This window comes from Pholcus phalangioides, unplaced genomic scaffold, assembly GCF_987345545.1.
Source record: "Pholcus phalangioides strain wild (caught in Gottingen) unplaced genomic scaffold, Ppha-v1.0 ptg000009l_1, whole genome shotgun sequence".
NCBI lineage: Eukaryota > Metazoa > Arthropoda > Arachnida > Araneae > Pholcidae > Pholcus > Pholcus phalangioides.
Genome location: NW_028301602.1, coordinates 37,893,121 through 37,910,436, shown reverse-complemented (window position 1 = coordinate 37,910,436; position 17,316 = coordinate 37,893,121). Strand labels below are relative to the sequence as shown.

The window sequence follows — 17,316 nt, the reverse complement described above, 5'->3', positions numbered from 1 at the left end:
TTCGACGATCATTTATCGTCTGTCTGGATGGAGATAGATGATCTATGTACATAGTTTGAGGGGGCAGGAAATGGTCTCCTGTGTTTCTCTTCAGTTCGAAGATCGATCACTTTGATATCCACGGCTTAATGAAGGTTAAAATTCTGTGATTAATTTGAAAACTCAATTGTAACAAAAGGGGAAAATAATTATGACATGAGTGCAATTAATGAACCCGGTGAGCTGTTGGTTTGTTCGGGGGGTTGTTGCATCAGTGGCGATAGTTGAATCAATATCAAAACTTTTATGCAATATATTAAGAATCTACTCAACGATTCCACAATAAAAAAAAAACGAATACTTACGAATCACCCGATAGAGGGTGCTCCAAAGTCAGTTTAATATGTGTGTGTGCCCGCATCCGCATTCTTTTCTCTTTGGAACCCATGTTTTCTCGAAGAAATTGCTGCTACGCAGGGCCGTCTTAGCATCATACGTCTCTCGGGAAAAGATATTTTTCTGAGACCCTCTACCTAGCTAGAAACACCTGCTTACCAATTTACTTGATGATCCTCGAAAATTATATCCAGATCTCATTGCCCTGAGGCAGTGTCCGCTTGGGCCCTACGCGTTAAGACGTCACTGCCGCTATTGGTCTTTCAGATCTATTTTGTGACTGCCGTTAGCAGTTTACGGAACTTTGTGGTACTCCAGCTGCAGCAGAGATAGATGCCGCTATTGCATCTCTATAAGGGATTTTTTCGGTCACTATTTCGCCAATGATAGAGTAATTAGTCGCAGGTTCCCTGCCGCCTGCTCCCTACGTTTCAGTTGCCAACGATGGCGTGACCGCATCCTTATCAATTCGTTGTTTTGTTTTTTGTTAAATATATTCTTTTTCATTGCGAGTTGTGAAATCACTTTTCGATTGACGGGGAAAATAGTACCACTACTGAACCACGCCAGCAGCATGAACATTCCTTTGTGGAATTTTGTATGAATTGGTTCATTTCAGAATGTGCCATGGATGTATTTGTTTCTGAGCGATGCTTGCTTTGTGTTCAAGAAAAGCTGTCATCTGTCTTCCGAATTCGGCTGTGAAAAACGCGACATGTTACTAATTTTGCCTATTCGTATTATGCGTGAACTTTATATATTGTTAAGGCCTGATAATTCTATATGGAGAGGTTTTTTTTTAAGTGAACCTTCTCTGCAGTGACGAAATTCCGTTTCCGTTTAATGATCACCGTCGCTAAAAGTAAAACGCTTTTTTTTCCCTCAGACCTGGGGAATCTGTACCTTGGGAGATCATACGTTCCGTATTTCTGGGCAATACCGTATTTACACATAATTTTGGCCACACACACATCCCGACCTCTCGTTTAAAAATGTCACATTTTTTACGTATTTCCATCGAAGCCAACTTGAATTCCCATTAGTTGAAATGAATCATTAACAATATTTCCAAACTCATAAATTATATTATGATAATTACGACTGAATAACATTATTCATGTCACACATTTGTCATGTTAAACGCAGGGCCGCAACTAGATGCTTGGTCACCCGGGGCAAGTGCGCATTTTGACGCCCCCTTGTAATGTTGAAGGAGAGGTTTCAGGATGAAATTTGCGCCCCCTCGGGTCCAGCGCTCGCGGCACGAGATCCACCTGCTCCCCCCCCCCTAGTTGCGGCCCTGCTTAAACGATTGAATTTATCTTAATCCAGTACAACTTGCAGTGGGGCTTCATTTCCCACAATTCGCGATCATTCATAGTGACTTTCGTAAAAGTTGGCAACTTTGCATATCTTTGGCGATAATTGGCAATGTCCCGTATTTTCAGTAAAAATCTCGATGTCTCATATTTTTCTCGAGAAAATATGGTTTGTAGTATTTCTTGAGAAAATATATATATAAACATATCACGAAACTTATCAGTAATCAGCTCTGACATCCGGAAACCCTGTATAATATAGTCGAGGCAAGTGATCAATGTAAACAGAACGGTAAACAACGCGAATATATATAGACTTGAATGAAGAGGTAAGACACAGAAGGGATTTCGGTTTCTTTAATTTTCAATCGTCGAGCGCTGTTCCAGAATGGAGCCCCAGACGTCGCCCGTGCTGTTCCTGAATCGCCCCAAGGACTTCATTGTGCCCGTGTTCGTGGTAGCATCGGTCTGCGTGCTGGGGGTCCTCGTCCACGGATGCGACCGGTACGCTTATCTGCTGTGCTTTTTGAACGGCTACTTCCTGGCCAACACGTTCATTGAGTTCCTGGAGTGGTTCCGCAACCCTGTCAAATTACCGGTGACGAAGCTCTTGTTGCACTTCGTTCCCGGTGACCTACCGTGCTTCGTCGTCACGTCTATCCTGACCATGACATGCAGACACGAGGCCTACTTATCCGCCTTTATTCTGGCTTTCCTGTCCATTCTGGTGTACCGTGGCGTGACAGAGTTGCACCCAGTGGAAATCCGAACCCTCAGAGAACGCTGGAAACTCGCCCCGGGTTATTTCTCCGCGGCCGCCTATTACTACAACTATCTCAAACTCTTTATACCGTTCGTCTTCGTTGACAGAGTCAAAGAGTTCCAGTCGAGGCATGACGTGGAGGTCACAAACAAGTTGTTCGTGTTAGTGCCAAAGTCCTGTAAAAGAAAACGGTACATTGATGACACCGAGCAAATCGAGAGGTCGAGGGAGCTTCCGACGTTCAAGCTTAATATAGCCGGTGTGGTTGATAGAGTCTATGAGATAACTGTGTATAGAGTTTCGGAGAATTTAGATTTCGCCGATGGCTACCGGTGTTGTGTTGAATACGCGCAGCCCTTGAGTGAGTTGTGGGACATGCATGCTTCGGGCAAAATAACCAAGAATGATATGCGTCAAGAGTTGATACTGTTCATTCAGACTTTATACCAGCTGCTTTGTGATGAGAATGACTCTTATAAAGTTTGCGAGTTGTTGTGTTATGATGATGACGAGACTGACGTTGCTGAAATTTTATTTCGAGCTTGCAAATCGTAGCGTTATTATGAGTAGATATTGTCTATCAAAAATGTGATTCCAGCTATTACTAAAACTCTATTTTTATTGTCTTATATGATATGACTTTGATGCTTTCGATGACAAATTTAATTGTAAATTTTCCTAATTTGTTTTTATATGAACTTTTATAATGCGTAAATTATATCTGTACATTTCTTGTTATCAAATAATTTCAAGTTTCATGTACTGGAATAGACTCTTCCAAACTTAATAGTCTCGTCCCACCTTTTTCGCAAAGAATTTCTTTCTTGTCAGCTTCCCCATGACCCCCAAATCTTATAGCTGGGATCTTTGGCGGGCTCCCCGGGTCAGGCTTTCCAAGGGCCCCTCTTAGTGAGTTTATATCGTGAAAAAAACAGTGATTGGAATAGTCCCTAAACCCTGGGCTAAAGCCTTGCCACTCCCACCCTTGTGGTGGCCAAGGCCCTCCCCTCCATGCTAAGCCAACTCATAGGATCTCTTGTTCTATTTGTAGCTTGTGCCCCCTCCTCTAGTAAGTTCCATGGCCCTTAAAGGGGCAATATTCTGCATCGTCTTAAGGCATGAGCCCGTCCACGTACCTCAAGAGAAGAGAACAATTCTCATCATTTTTTATTTTGTTGCACTTTAAATTCACTAAAGAAAGGGGCCCTTACAAGTCCAACCAGGGAGTTGCAAAGATCCCAGCCTAGACACCTTACTCCAGGATATGGAGACCATGGTGCTTACTTAATCAAAAAATATACTAGATTCTATTCTACTTTTCTAACTTAACCACTGAATCATTAAATTTCTTGCAAGTTGATACTTGAGACACGCTTTACAAACTTAAAATCACTTAAAATTGACTTCTAAATTACTTGACCCGTGTAAACATGCATTTATTCAAGCGTTTTTTATCCTTAACCAGCAAAGCCATTGATTCACTAGTATTACTGCAACTTAAACGTACTTGCATCTCATAAACATTCTTCAAGAGATTTTGAATGAATTTGTACATGCTGTGAAACTTGCGTTGAAGTGAAAACAGCAGATTCAAAGATTAGTCACTCTGCACTATTACTCAAAAGCAGTCTTTCCAAAGTGGTCAATATAACCCCATTGATGGGTGATGGAATGGTCCAGGGAGGCGATAGAAGCTACGGGTAGAACATAGGATTCTATAGGTTCCCTTGAGTAGATAGGAGGCAATAAGTGAAAAAAATTTAAAAAACAGGGTGATGGGACAAAAAGTTATGAAAACTATGTTCCAAACATTTAATATTTTGCATCAGCCAGATGTTTAAACCTACGTAGTAATAGAGGAAAATGGCATCATCTTAGACTAAGGCGCTATCTGACGGCAATGTCAGCAATATGAGCCTTGGGCTCAGGTCTGGCTGCCCATGTGTGTATGGCCCCTTAATTTCTTTACAAACCATTTGTAGCCTTGAATGAAGTGCTAAGGATGAAGAGGGGATGCATCCTCTGATGTAAATTGTATTTGCAATAGATTAACCAGAGTGAAAAATTGAAAGAAAAGAAAAATTTCACTCACAGAAGGTGTTAGAGAGCTAGATACAAAACTATTACATAAATAATGTACAGTTCCTCAGAAAAATTTTTATGAGGTGCATTGTACGATCAAGGATTGTTGACTCGATTTTCGTTGTAACAACCCTCCCCATCATTCCCTTAAAACTTATGATTGATTGAGTGGTTGTTATATCGAAAGGAAAAACTTATAGAATAGTTGTTATATGAAAACATGGGACATCCTATCTGTTGCTATAATGAAATTATCATTACATTACAATCCGTGATCATCATAGCGAGCATTAACTGCAGCAGTTGTTCAACAAACAGTAGAAAGTGTAAGACAGAGCACAATAAATTCACATTAGTACTGTGTCGCACTACACTACACTGTGTGGTCACAATAAACTTGTGCATTGCGAGAAACTAGGTTCGTTTCCTGCTGGTAATACAGTTAGAATTGTACATTTTCCAATTTTGAGATGCAAATGTTAGCCAGTCTCACATTTTAAAAAGTTTTTTCACAGATGCTTTCAATCAGACCCTTTAATTTGATACTTACATGACCAAAAAAAAAATTTCTGACATCTGCCACTTTCACCTTTAATATGGAAGACAGATGGCAGCAGCACCAGAACACAAAACAAACATAACTCCAACATCATAAATACAGCGCAACCTTCTATAACTGGCTCCTCCTGTCAATGGATATTTCTGAAATCTGTGGAACACACACACAAAGCTAATATTTACAAAACAAATGATCACTCACCATTAGCAGACAAATTTTGGTTCCATGGATGTTATCAAGCAGTTTCACTGTACAAAAGAGGCATAAACACACAAAATGCATTTTGTTCATTATTTATGCACCAGTTCATTATAAATTCCCAAAATGCATGGACAACAAGATAGTGGTGTTATATTCCACCCATTAGGGAGTCCTTAGAGATGTTTTGGGGATCAAACACACACAGTGAGTGTAAAGTAGAAAATAATTAACATTAATATGCAAAGGGGTCTGCATCTTGTTATCGCATCAATATGCATATAATATGTAGGGGAATCCTGACCATATTTATTATTGGCACATCTGGGTGGAATATAAAAGATTGAGTACTTCTGCTTTACACGATCACTCATTACGCTGAAAACCAAACAAAAAAGGAAAAGAAAATACTTAGAGAATATATAGATAAATAAGTATAAAAATAGAGTATATCATATATCCACGCTAATGAAATGATACAAGAAATTTACGATTCGGCATTAGTTCATGATTTCCAGTCGAATATATAATACAGTCGTTCCGGCTTATAACGTTTTCCAAAAAAGCCATCATGAAAAAACGTATATAGTGGGTATAAAAAAAATATATAGTGGCAATATATATATATTCCCACTATATATTCCCCCTCATATATATATATATATAGAGAGAGAGGGGGGGGGGAGATTTCGTTGAGTATTAACGAAAGTTTTGGAACAGCGGCAATAAGTTGAACTGAGAGAAAACGCACAGTGGAAACGATGCAAGCGGGATCCGCTGAATGATGCCGAAAGGAAATCATCGATGAGAGAAATCAGTGCTGCTCGTCAATCCGAAAATTTCAGCATTAAAAACGGGTTGGGGGGGGGGGGGAGGGATTTACAGTATATATATATATATATATGGGAAAATTTATGTATCGAACGAAGTGAACGTATATGCATAGGTAAAAATTGTACTTGCTCTGGGCATGTCGATCAATTTCTCCGGCCGTTTCCTACATTCAAAAGATAAATGAACACAAGAAACACATTACAATGGGTCATCAAGTTTTTTAACGTTATTTTAATAGGTCAGGCCAGTTATATCGTTAATATTCATCTAGATGTGAGATTCACGCATCGAAATTCAATTTTAATCCAAGTTTCATTGTTGAGTGAAAACACTCCTTCAAATTTAGGTTATTTTTTAATAAAGTTATATTTCTCACAGATAAAAAAAATACCCCCTTAGAATATGAGGAGTGAAATTGCTCCTCCTAAATATATTACCAGATAACACTCGTGAATGTTGCCGTTGCTAGTTGATGGAAGTACCGAGCACTTTTTTAGCTCTCGTCTTCGTTTTTCTACTTAGGTAAAGATATTGATCAGTCAATGGCAAAATGGTTGCTTAAAAACAACCACCGGTAATTTTTTTTTTTTTAAATTATATATAACCCTTTATATAAAAAATATTCTCACTAATACAAAACAATATCAATATACAGTTAACAGTTTTCAGGAGTTAAAACATCTTCTACCCCATCAGATTACACTTACTTTCAAAAATAAATCTCGTATATATTCTCAATATCTACAATATTAAACAAATCAGTTTCACAAAGTGACCCACTTTGCCACAAATTGCAAAAATTACCAATGTTTTACAAAAGTTTACAGCATATTTTGCAATACATTTCCATTTAGACAAAAAATTATATGTGTATATACATGAAAACTCCAACGATGTCACCAAAACCATTCAATGTGATTTCTAAACATTTGAAAAAACGTATTAAAAAAATAAATAATTGTAAAATAGAAAAATAGAGTAGAAGGGTACAAATGGTCATTAGAATCATATTATGTAACTTTTGAAAAACTGACGACTATATTAGATTAAAAAATCTATGCTAATTAGGTCACATAACAAATGGTTATATAATTCACAAAGCGTTCTTATCACGTCTTTCAATTCATGCCTCATGAATGTCAAACCGAAAACCGGGGTTCCAATGGATAGTTATAATCCATCAATTGGGTCTCAGGTGAACCTACGTCTTCACCCACCTTATTAGAATCTAACTATCATTGCCTCATGAATGTCAGATGAAATGATCTATTAATATGAGCATGAAGCAAGCTCATATTAACAGATATTTTACTGTTTATCCGAATATTTTATAAGTAAGCAAAATAATCAGTTACTCTGAAAATTATTGGGAAATTAATTTTTGTATTGAAAAAGAATGATAAGAATGAAAGAATAGAGTGTGAAAAAAATATGACCAAAATTTATATTGGTCATATTAGATATAAAATTAGAAGGTAATATTCAAAGATAGATGTCGCTAAAAACCGAAACTAATATTCAGACGCGCGTAAAAGTGAAACTAGCATGAAATGAAACTAAATTTGTTCACTGACCAAATTAAAAATTTCAAATTATATTAACTGATATTTTGCTGCGTAAAATTTTTCTTTAGAGTTTAGTTTTCTTTAGTTTTTCTTTAGAAAACACACAAATTTCTCCAAAAGAAGAGATATAAGCATATCTCTATAATATTTATTAATTCAGAAATTTATGTTTTAAGTCAACAGCAGAGGACGCCAGAGAGAAAAAACATTTTTGTTTTCTGGCAGGTTAATCAATAAAATTGTGATCGCTCTTTCGATTTCTTAACCAAATTGCACATAAGTTTCATATATGATTACTGGATATTTAAATAACATGCTTGAGAAATTTCATAATCACCCTTCCCCCCTACCCCCCCCCCCCATGGCCCCACAAGGGTGGGGATGACAAGGCTCCCAGCCCCTGGGGTCCGGGAAGGTTTCGTCTTTTTTTTGTTTTTTCCACGTTCATGAAACAATTCATGTAAATTCATCATAAAGGAGGTCCGTAGAAGTCTAGTCTGGGGGCGCGCAAAAGGTTCCAGCTTATGGGCTCTGCTCCATGGTGTGGGGTCTTCCTTCCCCCTCCCCCAACCGCCTACATTCCACACAAGTTACGTAGTTCGTAAAAATGCTGAAAAGTCTGAAGTAATTTACTCGTATTCCAGAATTGGTGGTGTGTGTGAGAGAAGACATTTCCAAATTTACTTTCAAAAAACATTTCAGAAATGAGAGAAACAATTTCAGAACCAATTATATGAATAATTTCATGATAATTGAAAGAAATTATTTTAGAATTATTGGAAGAAATTGTTTCGGAATCTCAATTAAACAATGACCAAAATTACTGGAAGAAATATTTTCAGAATTAATGAAGAGAGACTCGTATTTAATGAAAAATAATTTCAGAATTGATTGAAATTAATATTTGATTTCTTTTTTCTCGTCAAAAGTAGATCTATTAGTTTTCATCAAATATTAATGAAAAGTAATATTTGAAATTTCCAAGTTATTGAAATACATATTTTCTTCGCAATTATGTTTTGATGGAAGAATAATTTCATAATTAAAATTGATATTTGATGGAAAAAATAATTTCAGAATTTATTTAAATCATAATTTCATTAAAAGACAATTTCGGGATAAGTGAAAGTTAATATTTGATAAAAAAAAATAATTTCGGAATTAATGAAAATGATTACTTTATAGAAAAATCAATTTTTAGAATTCATATTTGATGGACAAATACTTTCAAAGTAAATAAAATTCTCCAATAATATAATACCCGCCCTCCGTTCGATTCAAAGCCTAAGGTTCCATTGTCTTCGCTCGTTAAGACGTCACTGTGTGAATCTAGATAATACTGTACAATATAATTTGTTGGCTCTCTGACTTCATGGAAGACCTTCAGGCAAAGCCACAACACCATATGTACTATTAAGAAGCTGTGTAACATCTCCATACATGTTTAATTTGTTGTACAACGAAAGGATAGCTGTAAGTTTTATTGGTCCCATGTATTCAAAATTAGTGACTGGGAATAATCAAATTACAGAGGGATAATTGAAGAAATCAAGTTTTGTCAAATGCAAAACAATCTTGGTTTAATGAAACCGTCTGCCAAATTTAATTGTTTACTTCAGGTTTTGACTGTATATCAGCAAGCATCTTCAAACCCGTTGCTCGCAAGCACCACGGTGCTCCCCTGAAGCAATGAGAGAGAGAGTGCTCGATGCTCGTATCCGATTTCGTGCTCGCGAGCACTTGGTCATATCTCTCTCTCTCTCTCTCTCTCTCTCAGATTTTTGAATTAAAATATCTCAGTGAATATTGCAGTTAAAACATGGGGGGGGGGGTCTCAGAAAAAATAGGAAAACGACTTTCTAATCGGAAGTTAGAGAACAAGGGAACCATATAAAAATTTAGATTTTTCATTTTGGGGCACTCTGTATTCTCTCTCTTAAAACTGGTACAAGGTAATTTTTTAAATTGGAATCATGCCTCTACGAACAGACTGTTGATGAGGCCTTATTAAATAAAGGCCTTATTAACATTTACAGGATACCCTATATATCCTAAATCAATAGTGGTCAATCTGTGGCACGTCATGGGCTTAAGCTGGGATGCACAACCTCTGGCAGCACGCCAAATATAGCCCGCCAAGAGGTTGAACCTGGTCTGCGAAAGGAGTTCCGGTATTTATTTTATTTATTTATACGATATTGTTGGCCCTAGGCCTATACAAGAGAATGCGGTTGAATGACACATAGATATTGTTTGATATTGTGCAAAAAACAAGGAAACAACAGTTCGTGATAAAAGCCTAGGCTGATCAGACTGATCATATTTCCTTTATAAAATTGTGGGTATTCAGGATTCACACGGGATTTTGGCAATTATTGCAAGGGTAAAGGAGGACAAAAAATGTCGAATTTTCCAAAACGTAGGAGGTTTGTAGGAAATGACATCAAACTAGAGGTCGCCTGTAACCCTAGTCATGTCAAGACACACATGGGACCAAAACTTTTGTCCGCTAACGGTGAGTGTCCGCTATTGGGGAGGCACAATATACAGTAGAACCCTGTTTATACGACATACACGACACATTTATACGATGTTTGGCTTCGGTCGCAACTGGTTCCTATATGTTACTGTGCGTAAAAGTAATACAACGGTGGTTATGCATAATCACCAATCGTATCGATATAAAGAAAGTTTGATTAAATTTCACTACATTTATCACTTTTATCGGTGATTATGCCTAATTCCTCCAAGTAAAGTTTGAAAGTCTGATAAAAATATAGAAAAATGTATAACCTTTCTTCTCTTCATTAAACCAATTAATCATTTTTACCCGTACATGATACAGGCGCTACACATATTTTGCAATAAAAACTAAATTAAATTAAAAAATAAGTGTGAAGATGAAAAAAAACGTTCACATATAGCAACATATCTTTATAGCTTTTTTCACACGTATCAACAAATGTTGATGTGCAAACAAAACCAACATTACCATTCAACATCCTGGACCATAGTTACGTTCAATTAATCAAGTAATTAATTGATGGATTATCATATTTACCAATACGAGCTTACGATTATACATATAATCACCTTTGAATATGATAAATTGTCTATTTATGAACAAAAATTCACAAATTAGAGTAGATAGATTAGAGTGCTTGATTATGAGCGGGGATCATAAAAGTGTCCATTAACAGGAGGTGTCCGCTAACAGGAAGTGTCCGTTAAGAGAGGTTCTACTATATGGCGAATTTATGTAATTTGTGTAAAAAAACAAGAAAATTATAAAAATCGCCCCGCCCCAGGGCTGGAGCCCTGTAAGCTCTACCCTTGTGGGGACCATAGGTAAAGTTGTTTTTGTATGGCAGAATTAAAGTAAGAAATTTATGATGAAGTTAGAAGGTGTTTGTTTTTTTTTTCATTTGAAGTCTCCACATAAATTCAATCCCTCAAATTTACTCTTGAGCACACCAGTGTTCTCCGATTTCTTAACAGAAAAATTCAGACATTTGCTATTTTCAATTCAAAATATGGAAGCCAGGTGGCAGCACCAGTATAACATAAAACATTCCTAACTCTGGCAGCATAAAAACGTTGGGGTCACGCATATGCGTGCACATACAGCACGTTCCTGCACGTAACCAATTAATGAAATGAGAAGGAATGTTTACGATGTGCATGCACGGTTAAAAATAGTAGAAATGTACTTTAATACTTTGCCTCGTCATTAAACTTGAAAAAGCAATTGTTTTCAGTTTTGTTTGTTTTTGTGAATAAGCAAATTAAGTCTTGATTCGGTAATTTTTTGTTGTAAAATTTAATTTTTTTATTGGTGAAATTTCGGTGTCCCTAATGATTAATTATCAGTTTGATGTTGAATAGCGCAAAGTTTCTCTTGATTTCAGATTCTTGTCTCAATCGATCGATTTGTTTCTCCGATAATGGTCAAAAGTTCATTATACCCACCAGTTTCCGCTGTCGTGACTGAATCGTGCCGATTTCCATTTTGGTTATTCTAGAATAGGTATTGTTCAACCTATTTTACCTTTTCCTTGAATCTATTTTTCTATGTATACTGTACTATAACAACAGAGCTGTATCGATTTCGTGTAGAAATGGAGCGCGTTTTTCTCGCGAGCACATTTTGTAGATATTTTTCTAGGTTAAGTTTTCGAAAAAAGAGGGCGAGGGCACACAACCTTCCTTACTCTTTTTCTTTGCATTAAGGTCGATCGTGTGAGTTCGGATTCTTTCAGAGTTTTCGCCGGCCAAAGCAGCAGATATTTTTCCAAACCGACTTATACGAAGAGGTTGCATTATTCACCTTCCCAGCCAATACCGATCGAAATAAACGATTCATTCGTGAATGGAGAATTGTATTTAGAAGACACAAAGATCACTAGTGAATTTTTTCCCCCATTTGGAGCTAAATTTTTCCTTTTCGAGCTGTTGGAAGTATTCATGTTCATCCAAAACAAGGATTCTTAACTGGTTTTGGTTTGTTCCATGGATCCTTTGTTGTGCCATTGACACGGAGGACGGGAACCCTCCCCCCCCCCATCACTTTTTTCCAATAAGACGGATGCCAAAGACACCCCTTTAACTAGTAAGATGAAGGCCATGGACTTCTTCAGCAAATGGTATTCAGCACATAATAATGTAAAAACAATGTCAATTGTTTCTCATCCAAGCTCATGGAGCCTCCCCCCCCCCCTTCAAGAAGTCCCAAGAGTTTCGTGGATCCCTAGTTAAAACGAACCATTAATCTAAAAGGACGCCACACATTATGTTGCTTCCAATTTTATTGATTGTATCAAGATGAAGCGATTTGAGGATCTGAAAAATGAAAGTCCTTCGTCTTGCCATAGGCGTATAATCGTACCATAGTCACCGAAACCTGCCTGTGGTACGAACTCCCCAATACCTAATGAATATACAATGCAACGCACCATTTCCCTTCCTTAACTGCGTGGTTCGTAAATGCTCCCCGCATAAATTTACGAGTTCTGTATATAAAAGACAATTGGCAACTTTCAGCTCCTCTCAATATGTTCTTCAATTCGGCGCCTCTGCATCGTACTTCACTGAATTCCTGCAGCGACAGCACACGTGGTAATGCTTCTGACTTCCCACCACCAGAGAGAAGAAATAAAGGAATAAAATGGAATACGCACACATTCAATACTTTCTTCAATTAGTCTATGACGAATTTATTCGTTCTTGTTTACGGGAAGATTTAAATTCTCGGAATCTGAAGTGATCTTAGAGCGGGGATTTTCAAAAGGCTGCCTGCCATGGGATGTATTTGAAGCAAAAGCAGATATCTAAATGAATTTATATAAAATCTATTCGACACTCTTGTGGGTAACTATGGCAGGGAAATCTAAACTTTGTGCTTTACGCGATTCCTTTTAGCAATAAAATGAAAGTCACGGACCATTTTATCAGAATGAGATTCAGTATGCAAACGAGTGTGTGTGTGCGAGCATGTGAGCGACCAAAAGCATGATTTTAGACACAGAGGAATATTTGGGGGGGGGGGACTAAGTGGACTATATAGCCCAGGGTGGATAATTTAGATGAATGAGTGATCAAAAAGCTAGACTAGAATGGGGTGAAATTCGGCAAAGTTTCAAAATCCAACAGGTGACAAAACTATAAATCCGCCTTTGGAGGGAGCTTCCGGGCAAAACCCTCATCGGAAGGCCCTAAAATTATGTGACTCTTATTGATTATGTGTCAATTGATCGAATTTTCGCGTGGGAAAATGATGCATTTGCTCAAGCGACACCTGATTCCATTCTCGTGGAGTGCTCCACTCCCCCACATGTGAAGACTTCTTGGGGCGTGCCTGACAGACCCATGCGTAAAGACGGCCTTGCGGTAATTTATTAAAGAATCAGGCAATCTCTTTCTTCTTCAATTCAGAAACAAACAAAATTAGTGCAATAACACTCATGCCTGATAATTAATAAATACCCTCCGTTGTGAAAAACACCGTTAATACAAATGAAAAGCGGTTCTGTTTTGGTTGGAAAAACAATTGTTGTTCATTGTTTATGTAGTGACGCCATCTGTTGTAAACATATATAAGGAACATATCCTAAGATGCGTGCGCATGGGTCCTCACGACCAAGTTCTGGAAACTTGCTTCTCTATCAGACCAGACACGACCCGGGTTCTGTCCCTTCCGGGATACCACCAGTTTCTCAGTACGTAATTAGGCTGACAATATATCCTCGAGAGAAATGCGGGAAATTGGGATTACAAATATACGGTAAAATATCGGACATCGCCAATTATTGCCAAAAATGATGCCAAAACTAAACAAAGTTGCCAAATATTGCTGAAATTACGGAAAAATCACAATGGCGGGAAATGAAGCATTACTGGAAATTGCTGTGGATTAAAATGAATTCCACGAAAAAAAACATTCACCAAGTCAAGTGTGGGGGATTAATATTCTTATTTATAGTTGTATTTATCATAATATAATTTAAGTTGAAAAATAATTTCAATGTTTGACTTCAATAAAAAATAAAAATTCAAGTAGGCTTCGTAAAGTGTACTTTTCAAGTACGAACATGAAAATTAATGTCTCCGTATTGTCTTATAATATCCAACTTCATCAATACATATTTTGTTTAATTTAAGATGTTTTGAAATTAATTATGGGCCCATAAATTACATTGAAGAAATTCCGCAGCTTTATTCAAGCATTTTTTGAGGCAAAAACAAGCAGATCAATGACTTGAACTTCAAGAAAATTTTTGAAACATCTAGAGCTCATCAAAAAGAGAAAAAAAAATGATTGCTTTTTATTTTTTATAAATCTAGATTTGTTTCTTTCATGAGGCGAGCAGGAAGTCGCCATATTGGTTATCTTGTATGTCTCTCAAGAAAGAGGGAAATATCACGTTATCAAAAAGCCTCATATTTCGGGACAGACTTAATAATTGAATATATTTATATATATACTAGCTATATAATATCCGGCGCTGCCCGGGTTTTCTTCAATGAGGCTTTTTCGATCACGTGATATCTCCCTCTTTCTGAGGGACAGACAAACCGTATCCAAGTTAACTAATATGGCGACTTCCTGCGCGACTCATGAAAGAAACAAATCTAGATTTAAAGAAACATGGAAATGAATTTTTCTCTTTTTTTAAAGACGCTAGGTATTTCAATCTCTTCCCCCCCCCCCCCCCACTGAACTTCAAGTTATTCATCAGCCTATTTCTGCTTCAAAAACTGCTGAATTAAAGCTATGGAGTTTCTTCGATGTGCTTTACGGGCCCATAATTAATTTTAAAATATCCTAAACTATATGAATTTATGCAGTTGAATATTGAAAGGCAATACGGAGGCATTAATTTTCATGCTTGACAAGATATAAATAAAAAGTTGAAATCAATATATATTATTGCATGGATATCCAATAATAATAGTACAACTGACAAGTAGGTCCTGCTAATTATTTAATATTTAATTTTCTGGGCTTCGTATATCTCTAAGCAAACTCTATATATTTCAAAAAATCTATAATTCAATTCAATTTTTAAAATTATTGATGTGGCGGAAAATCCCACTAAATTTCCGCATTTCTACAGTAAAATTGACAATTTTAACACTGATTTCTATGGGGATCATCCTTTGCCTGGCCCTCAACCTGATACTGATGATGATTCTGATGATTCTATTCCAAAAGCCTCATTACTGGGAGGATTGAAAGAGTGACAAACCATTTTACAAAAGCATAAAGCATTTTATATATACACTGTATATATATATATACTAATCATGGGCGGAGATACGGGGCGCGTGGGGGAGCATTGCCCTCCAGCGTCAAAGGTGAAGTTGACTGATCTAATGTATATATGTATATATGAATTGATATCATCATCATCGTCGTGGCCCCCCCCCCAGTCTTCCAAGTTTATCTCCACCTATGATGCTAATAGGATTAGAGAAGTGACAAACCATTCACGTCGAAAATTGCTAGGGAACAACGGTAACCAAAGTAAACATTCCGAAAGTGACTGTTGATTGTCCCCCCCCCCAGAAACCGTTGTGGCCGACGATTTTTCGCGAATTTCGGTCATTTTCCTAGCTCTGATTAACTTTTAAAGTAGCCTATGGTTCAATTCCGGTTTTGTTTGGTATATATGCAAAATTTGGCGACGATCGATCTAAAGTTGTAGATTTGTATATAGAACATACACACAGACAGAAAATCAATTTTATAAATATAGATATAACGTTGTTTATAAAATATTTGCTAATATCCAGTGCCGTAACTAGGCAGATGAAACAGGTGCACCCGCACAAGGCCCACTTGAAAGGGCACCCAGAAGAGGCCTAAACGGAAATTCTTGCACAGAGCACAGCAATGGCTAATTATGGTCCTGCTAATATCATATAATATTTTTTTTCATGGGGATGGCATTAACCAAAAACCGGTCTTCAATTTCAATCAATGGAAGAATTATGTTGTTTCATAGGTGGCAGCAAGGACTTCAGTTCGATGATGTTTTGCATGTGATATATACCGTACTGCAGGAGTTGAACTTTTTCTACCCACGGCGCCCCTTTCCCTACCTCAGTATCACAACGATATCGTTAGAACATCCTACCGATACCGGAAAAACGTCGAAACGTCGGAAAGAGGTCGGAAATTTTCACGTGTCCGATATCGAACGATATAGTAAAAATGTATTCACTCAATAAATGTAAAATATCTTCTTTTTTCCCTTTAAAATAGTTTTACTCTCATTTTTATTGCATTGCGTTTCGAAAAAGAATATCTTGTATGATAATTAGTCTCTTTTGAAATAATCCAAATTTCTCTATGTCGAACTACTTCGACAAACGTATGCCATTTCTAACTCAAACGATATCCGTAATGACGTCGAAACGGTATCGAAATTCGTCGTTCTATATCGGTGTGCTACTGGGGCAATCATCGCTTATCTGCGACTCTTCAGAGCAGTTTAACAGAGAGTCTCTTCGAAAAACCTTTGCCATTGCCGTCAACTTGAGCCATGTTTGATTTCTTCCTCGGGAAATATTTACAAATGAACACTCCATTATTCAATGAGTAGCATCATGATCATGATTCGGTTAAAGAATACGTCAGAGTTCTCTTACGGGAGCTTTTCTTCTGGTGATGGTTATATTATAATCAAAGCTCTTGATTCGTGCATATGCCTCTCAATAGTCTGACAGGGGTCCAACCTCGTGAGTCCCAACTATGAGTTCAACCGGACACACAGCATGGAAACGCAAGGCCCAAAATTATCTTCTCGACACCTTAATTATGTTAAGATAATTACGCTATGAATAGGGATATTCATCTCACACACACACACGTGTCACGTTCATCGTTCTGTTCGTAGAATACAATTTAATAAACTGCAATTTTTCCAGTAGTTCTTCTTTTCCCATCTTTGGCGGTTTTTAACTTATTTTAGCAACAGTTTGCAACTTTTGCATACTTTTGGCAATAATTTTCAATGTACCGCACTGTATTTGGAATTCCAACATCACGTATTTTGCTCGACGCTATATGGTCAGATCCACAATGCTTATTAATTGCAGGAAGGAAAACTGCAGCATTGT

The 17,316-nt window shown here is 37.2% G+C and overlaps 1 protein-coding gene across 1 annotated transcript; it reads left to right on the top strand.

The window, feature by feature from the left end:
* Nucleotides 1–1,969: 1,969 nt before the first annotated feature.
* LOC149083031 (stimulator of interferon genes protein 2-like) lies at nt 1,970–3,550 on the top strand. The gene has a single exon (XM_089236132.1). The coding sequence runs from the start codon at nt 2,083–2,085 to the stop codon at nt 3,010–3,012; it is 930 nt and encodes a 309-aa protein (XP_089092258.1). The 5' UTR covers nt 1,970–2,082; the 3' UTR covers nt 3,013–3,550.
* The last annotated feature ends 13,766 nt before the right edge of the window (nt 3,551–17,316 follow it).

Bases quoted from the DNA above. Each gene is read 5' to 3' on its own strand.
- LOC149083031 (XM_089236132.1), top strand. From the start codon at position 2,083: ATGGAGCCCCAGACGTCGCCCGTGCTGTTCCTGAATCGCCCCAAGGAC.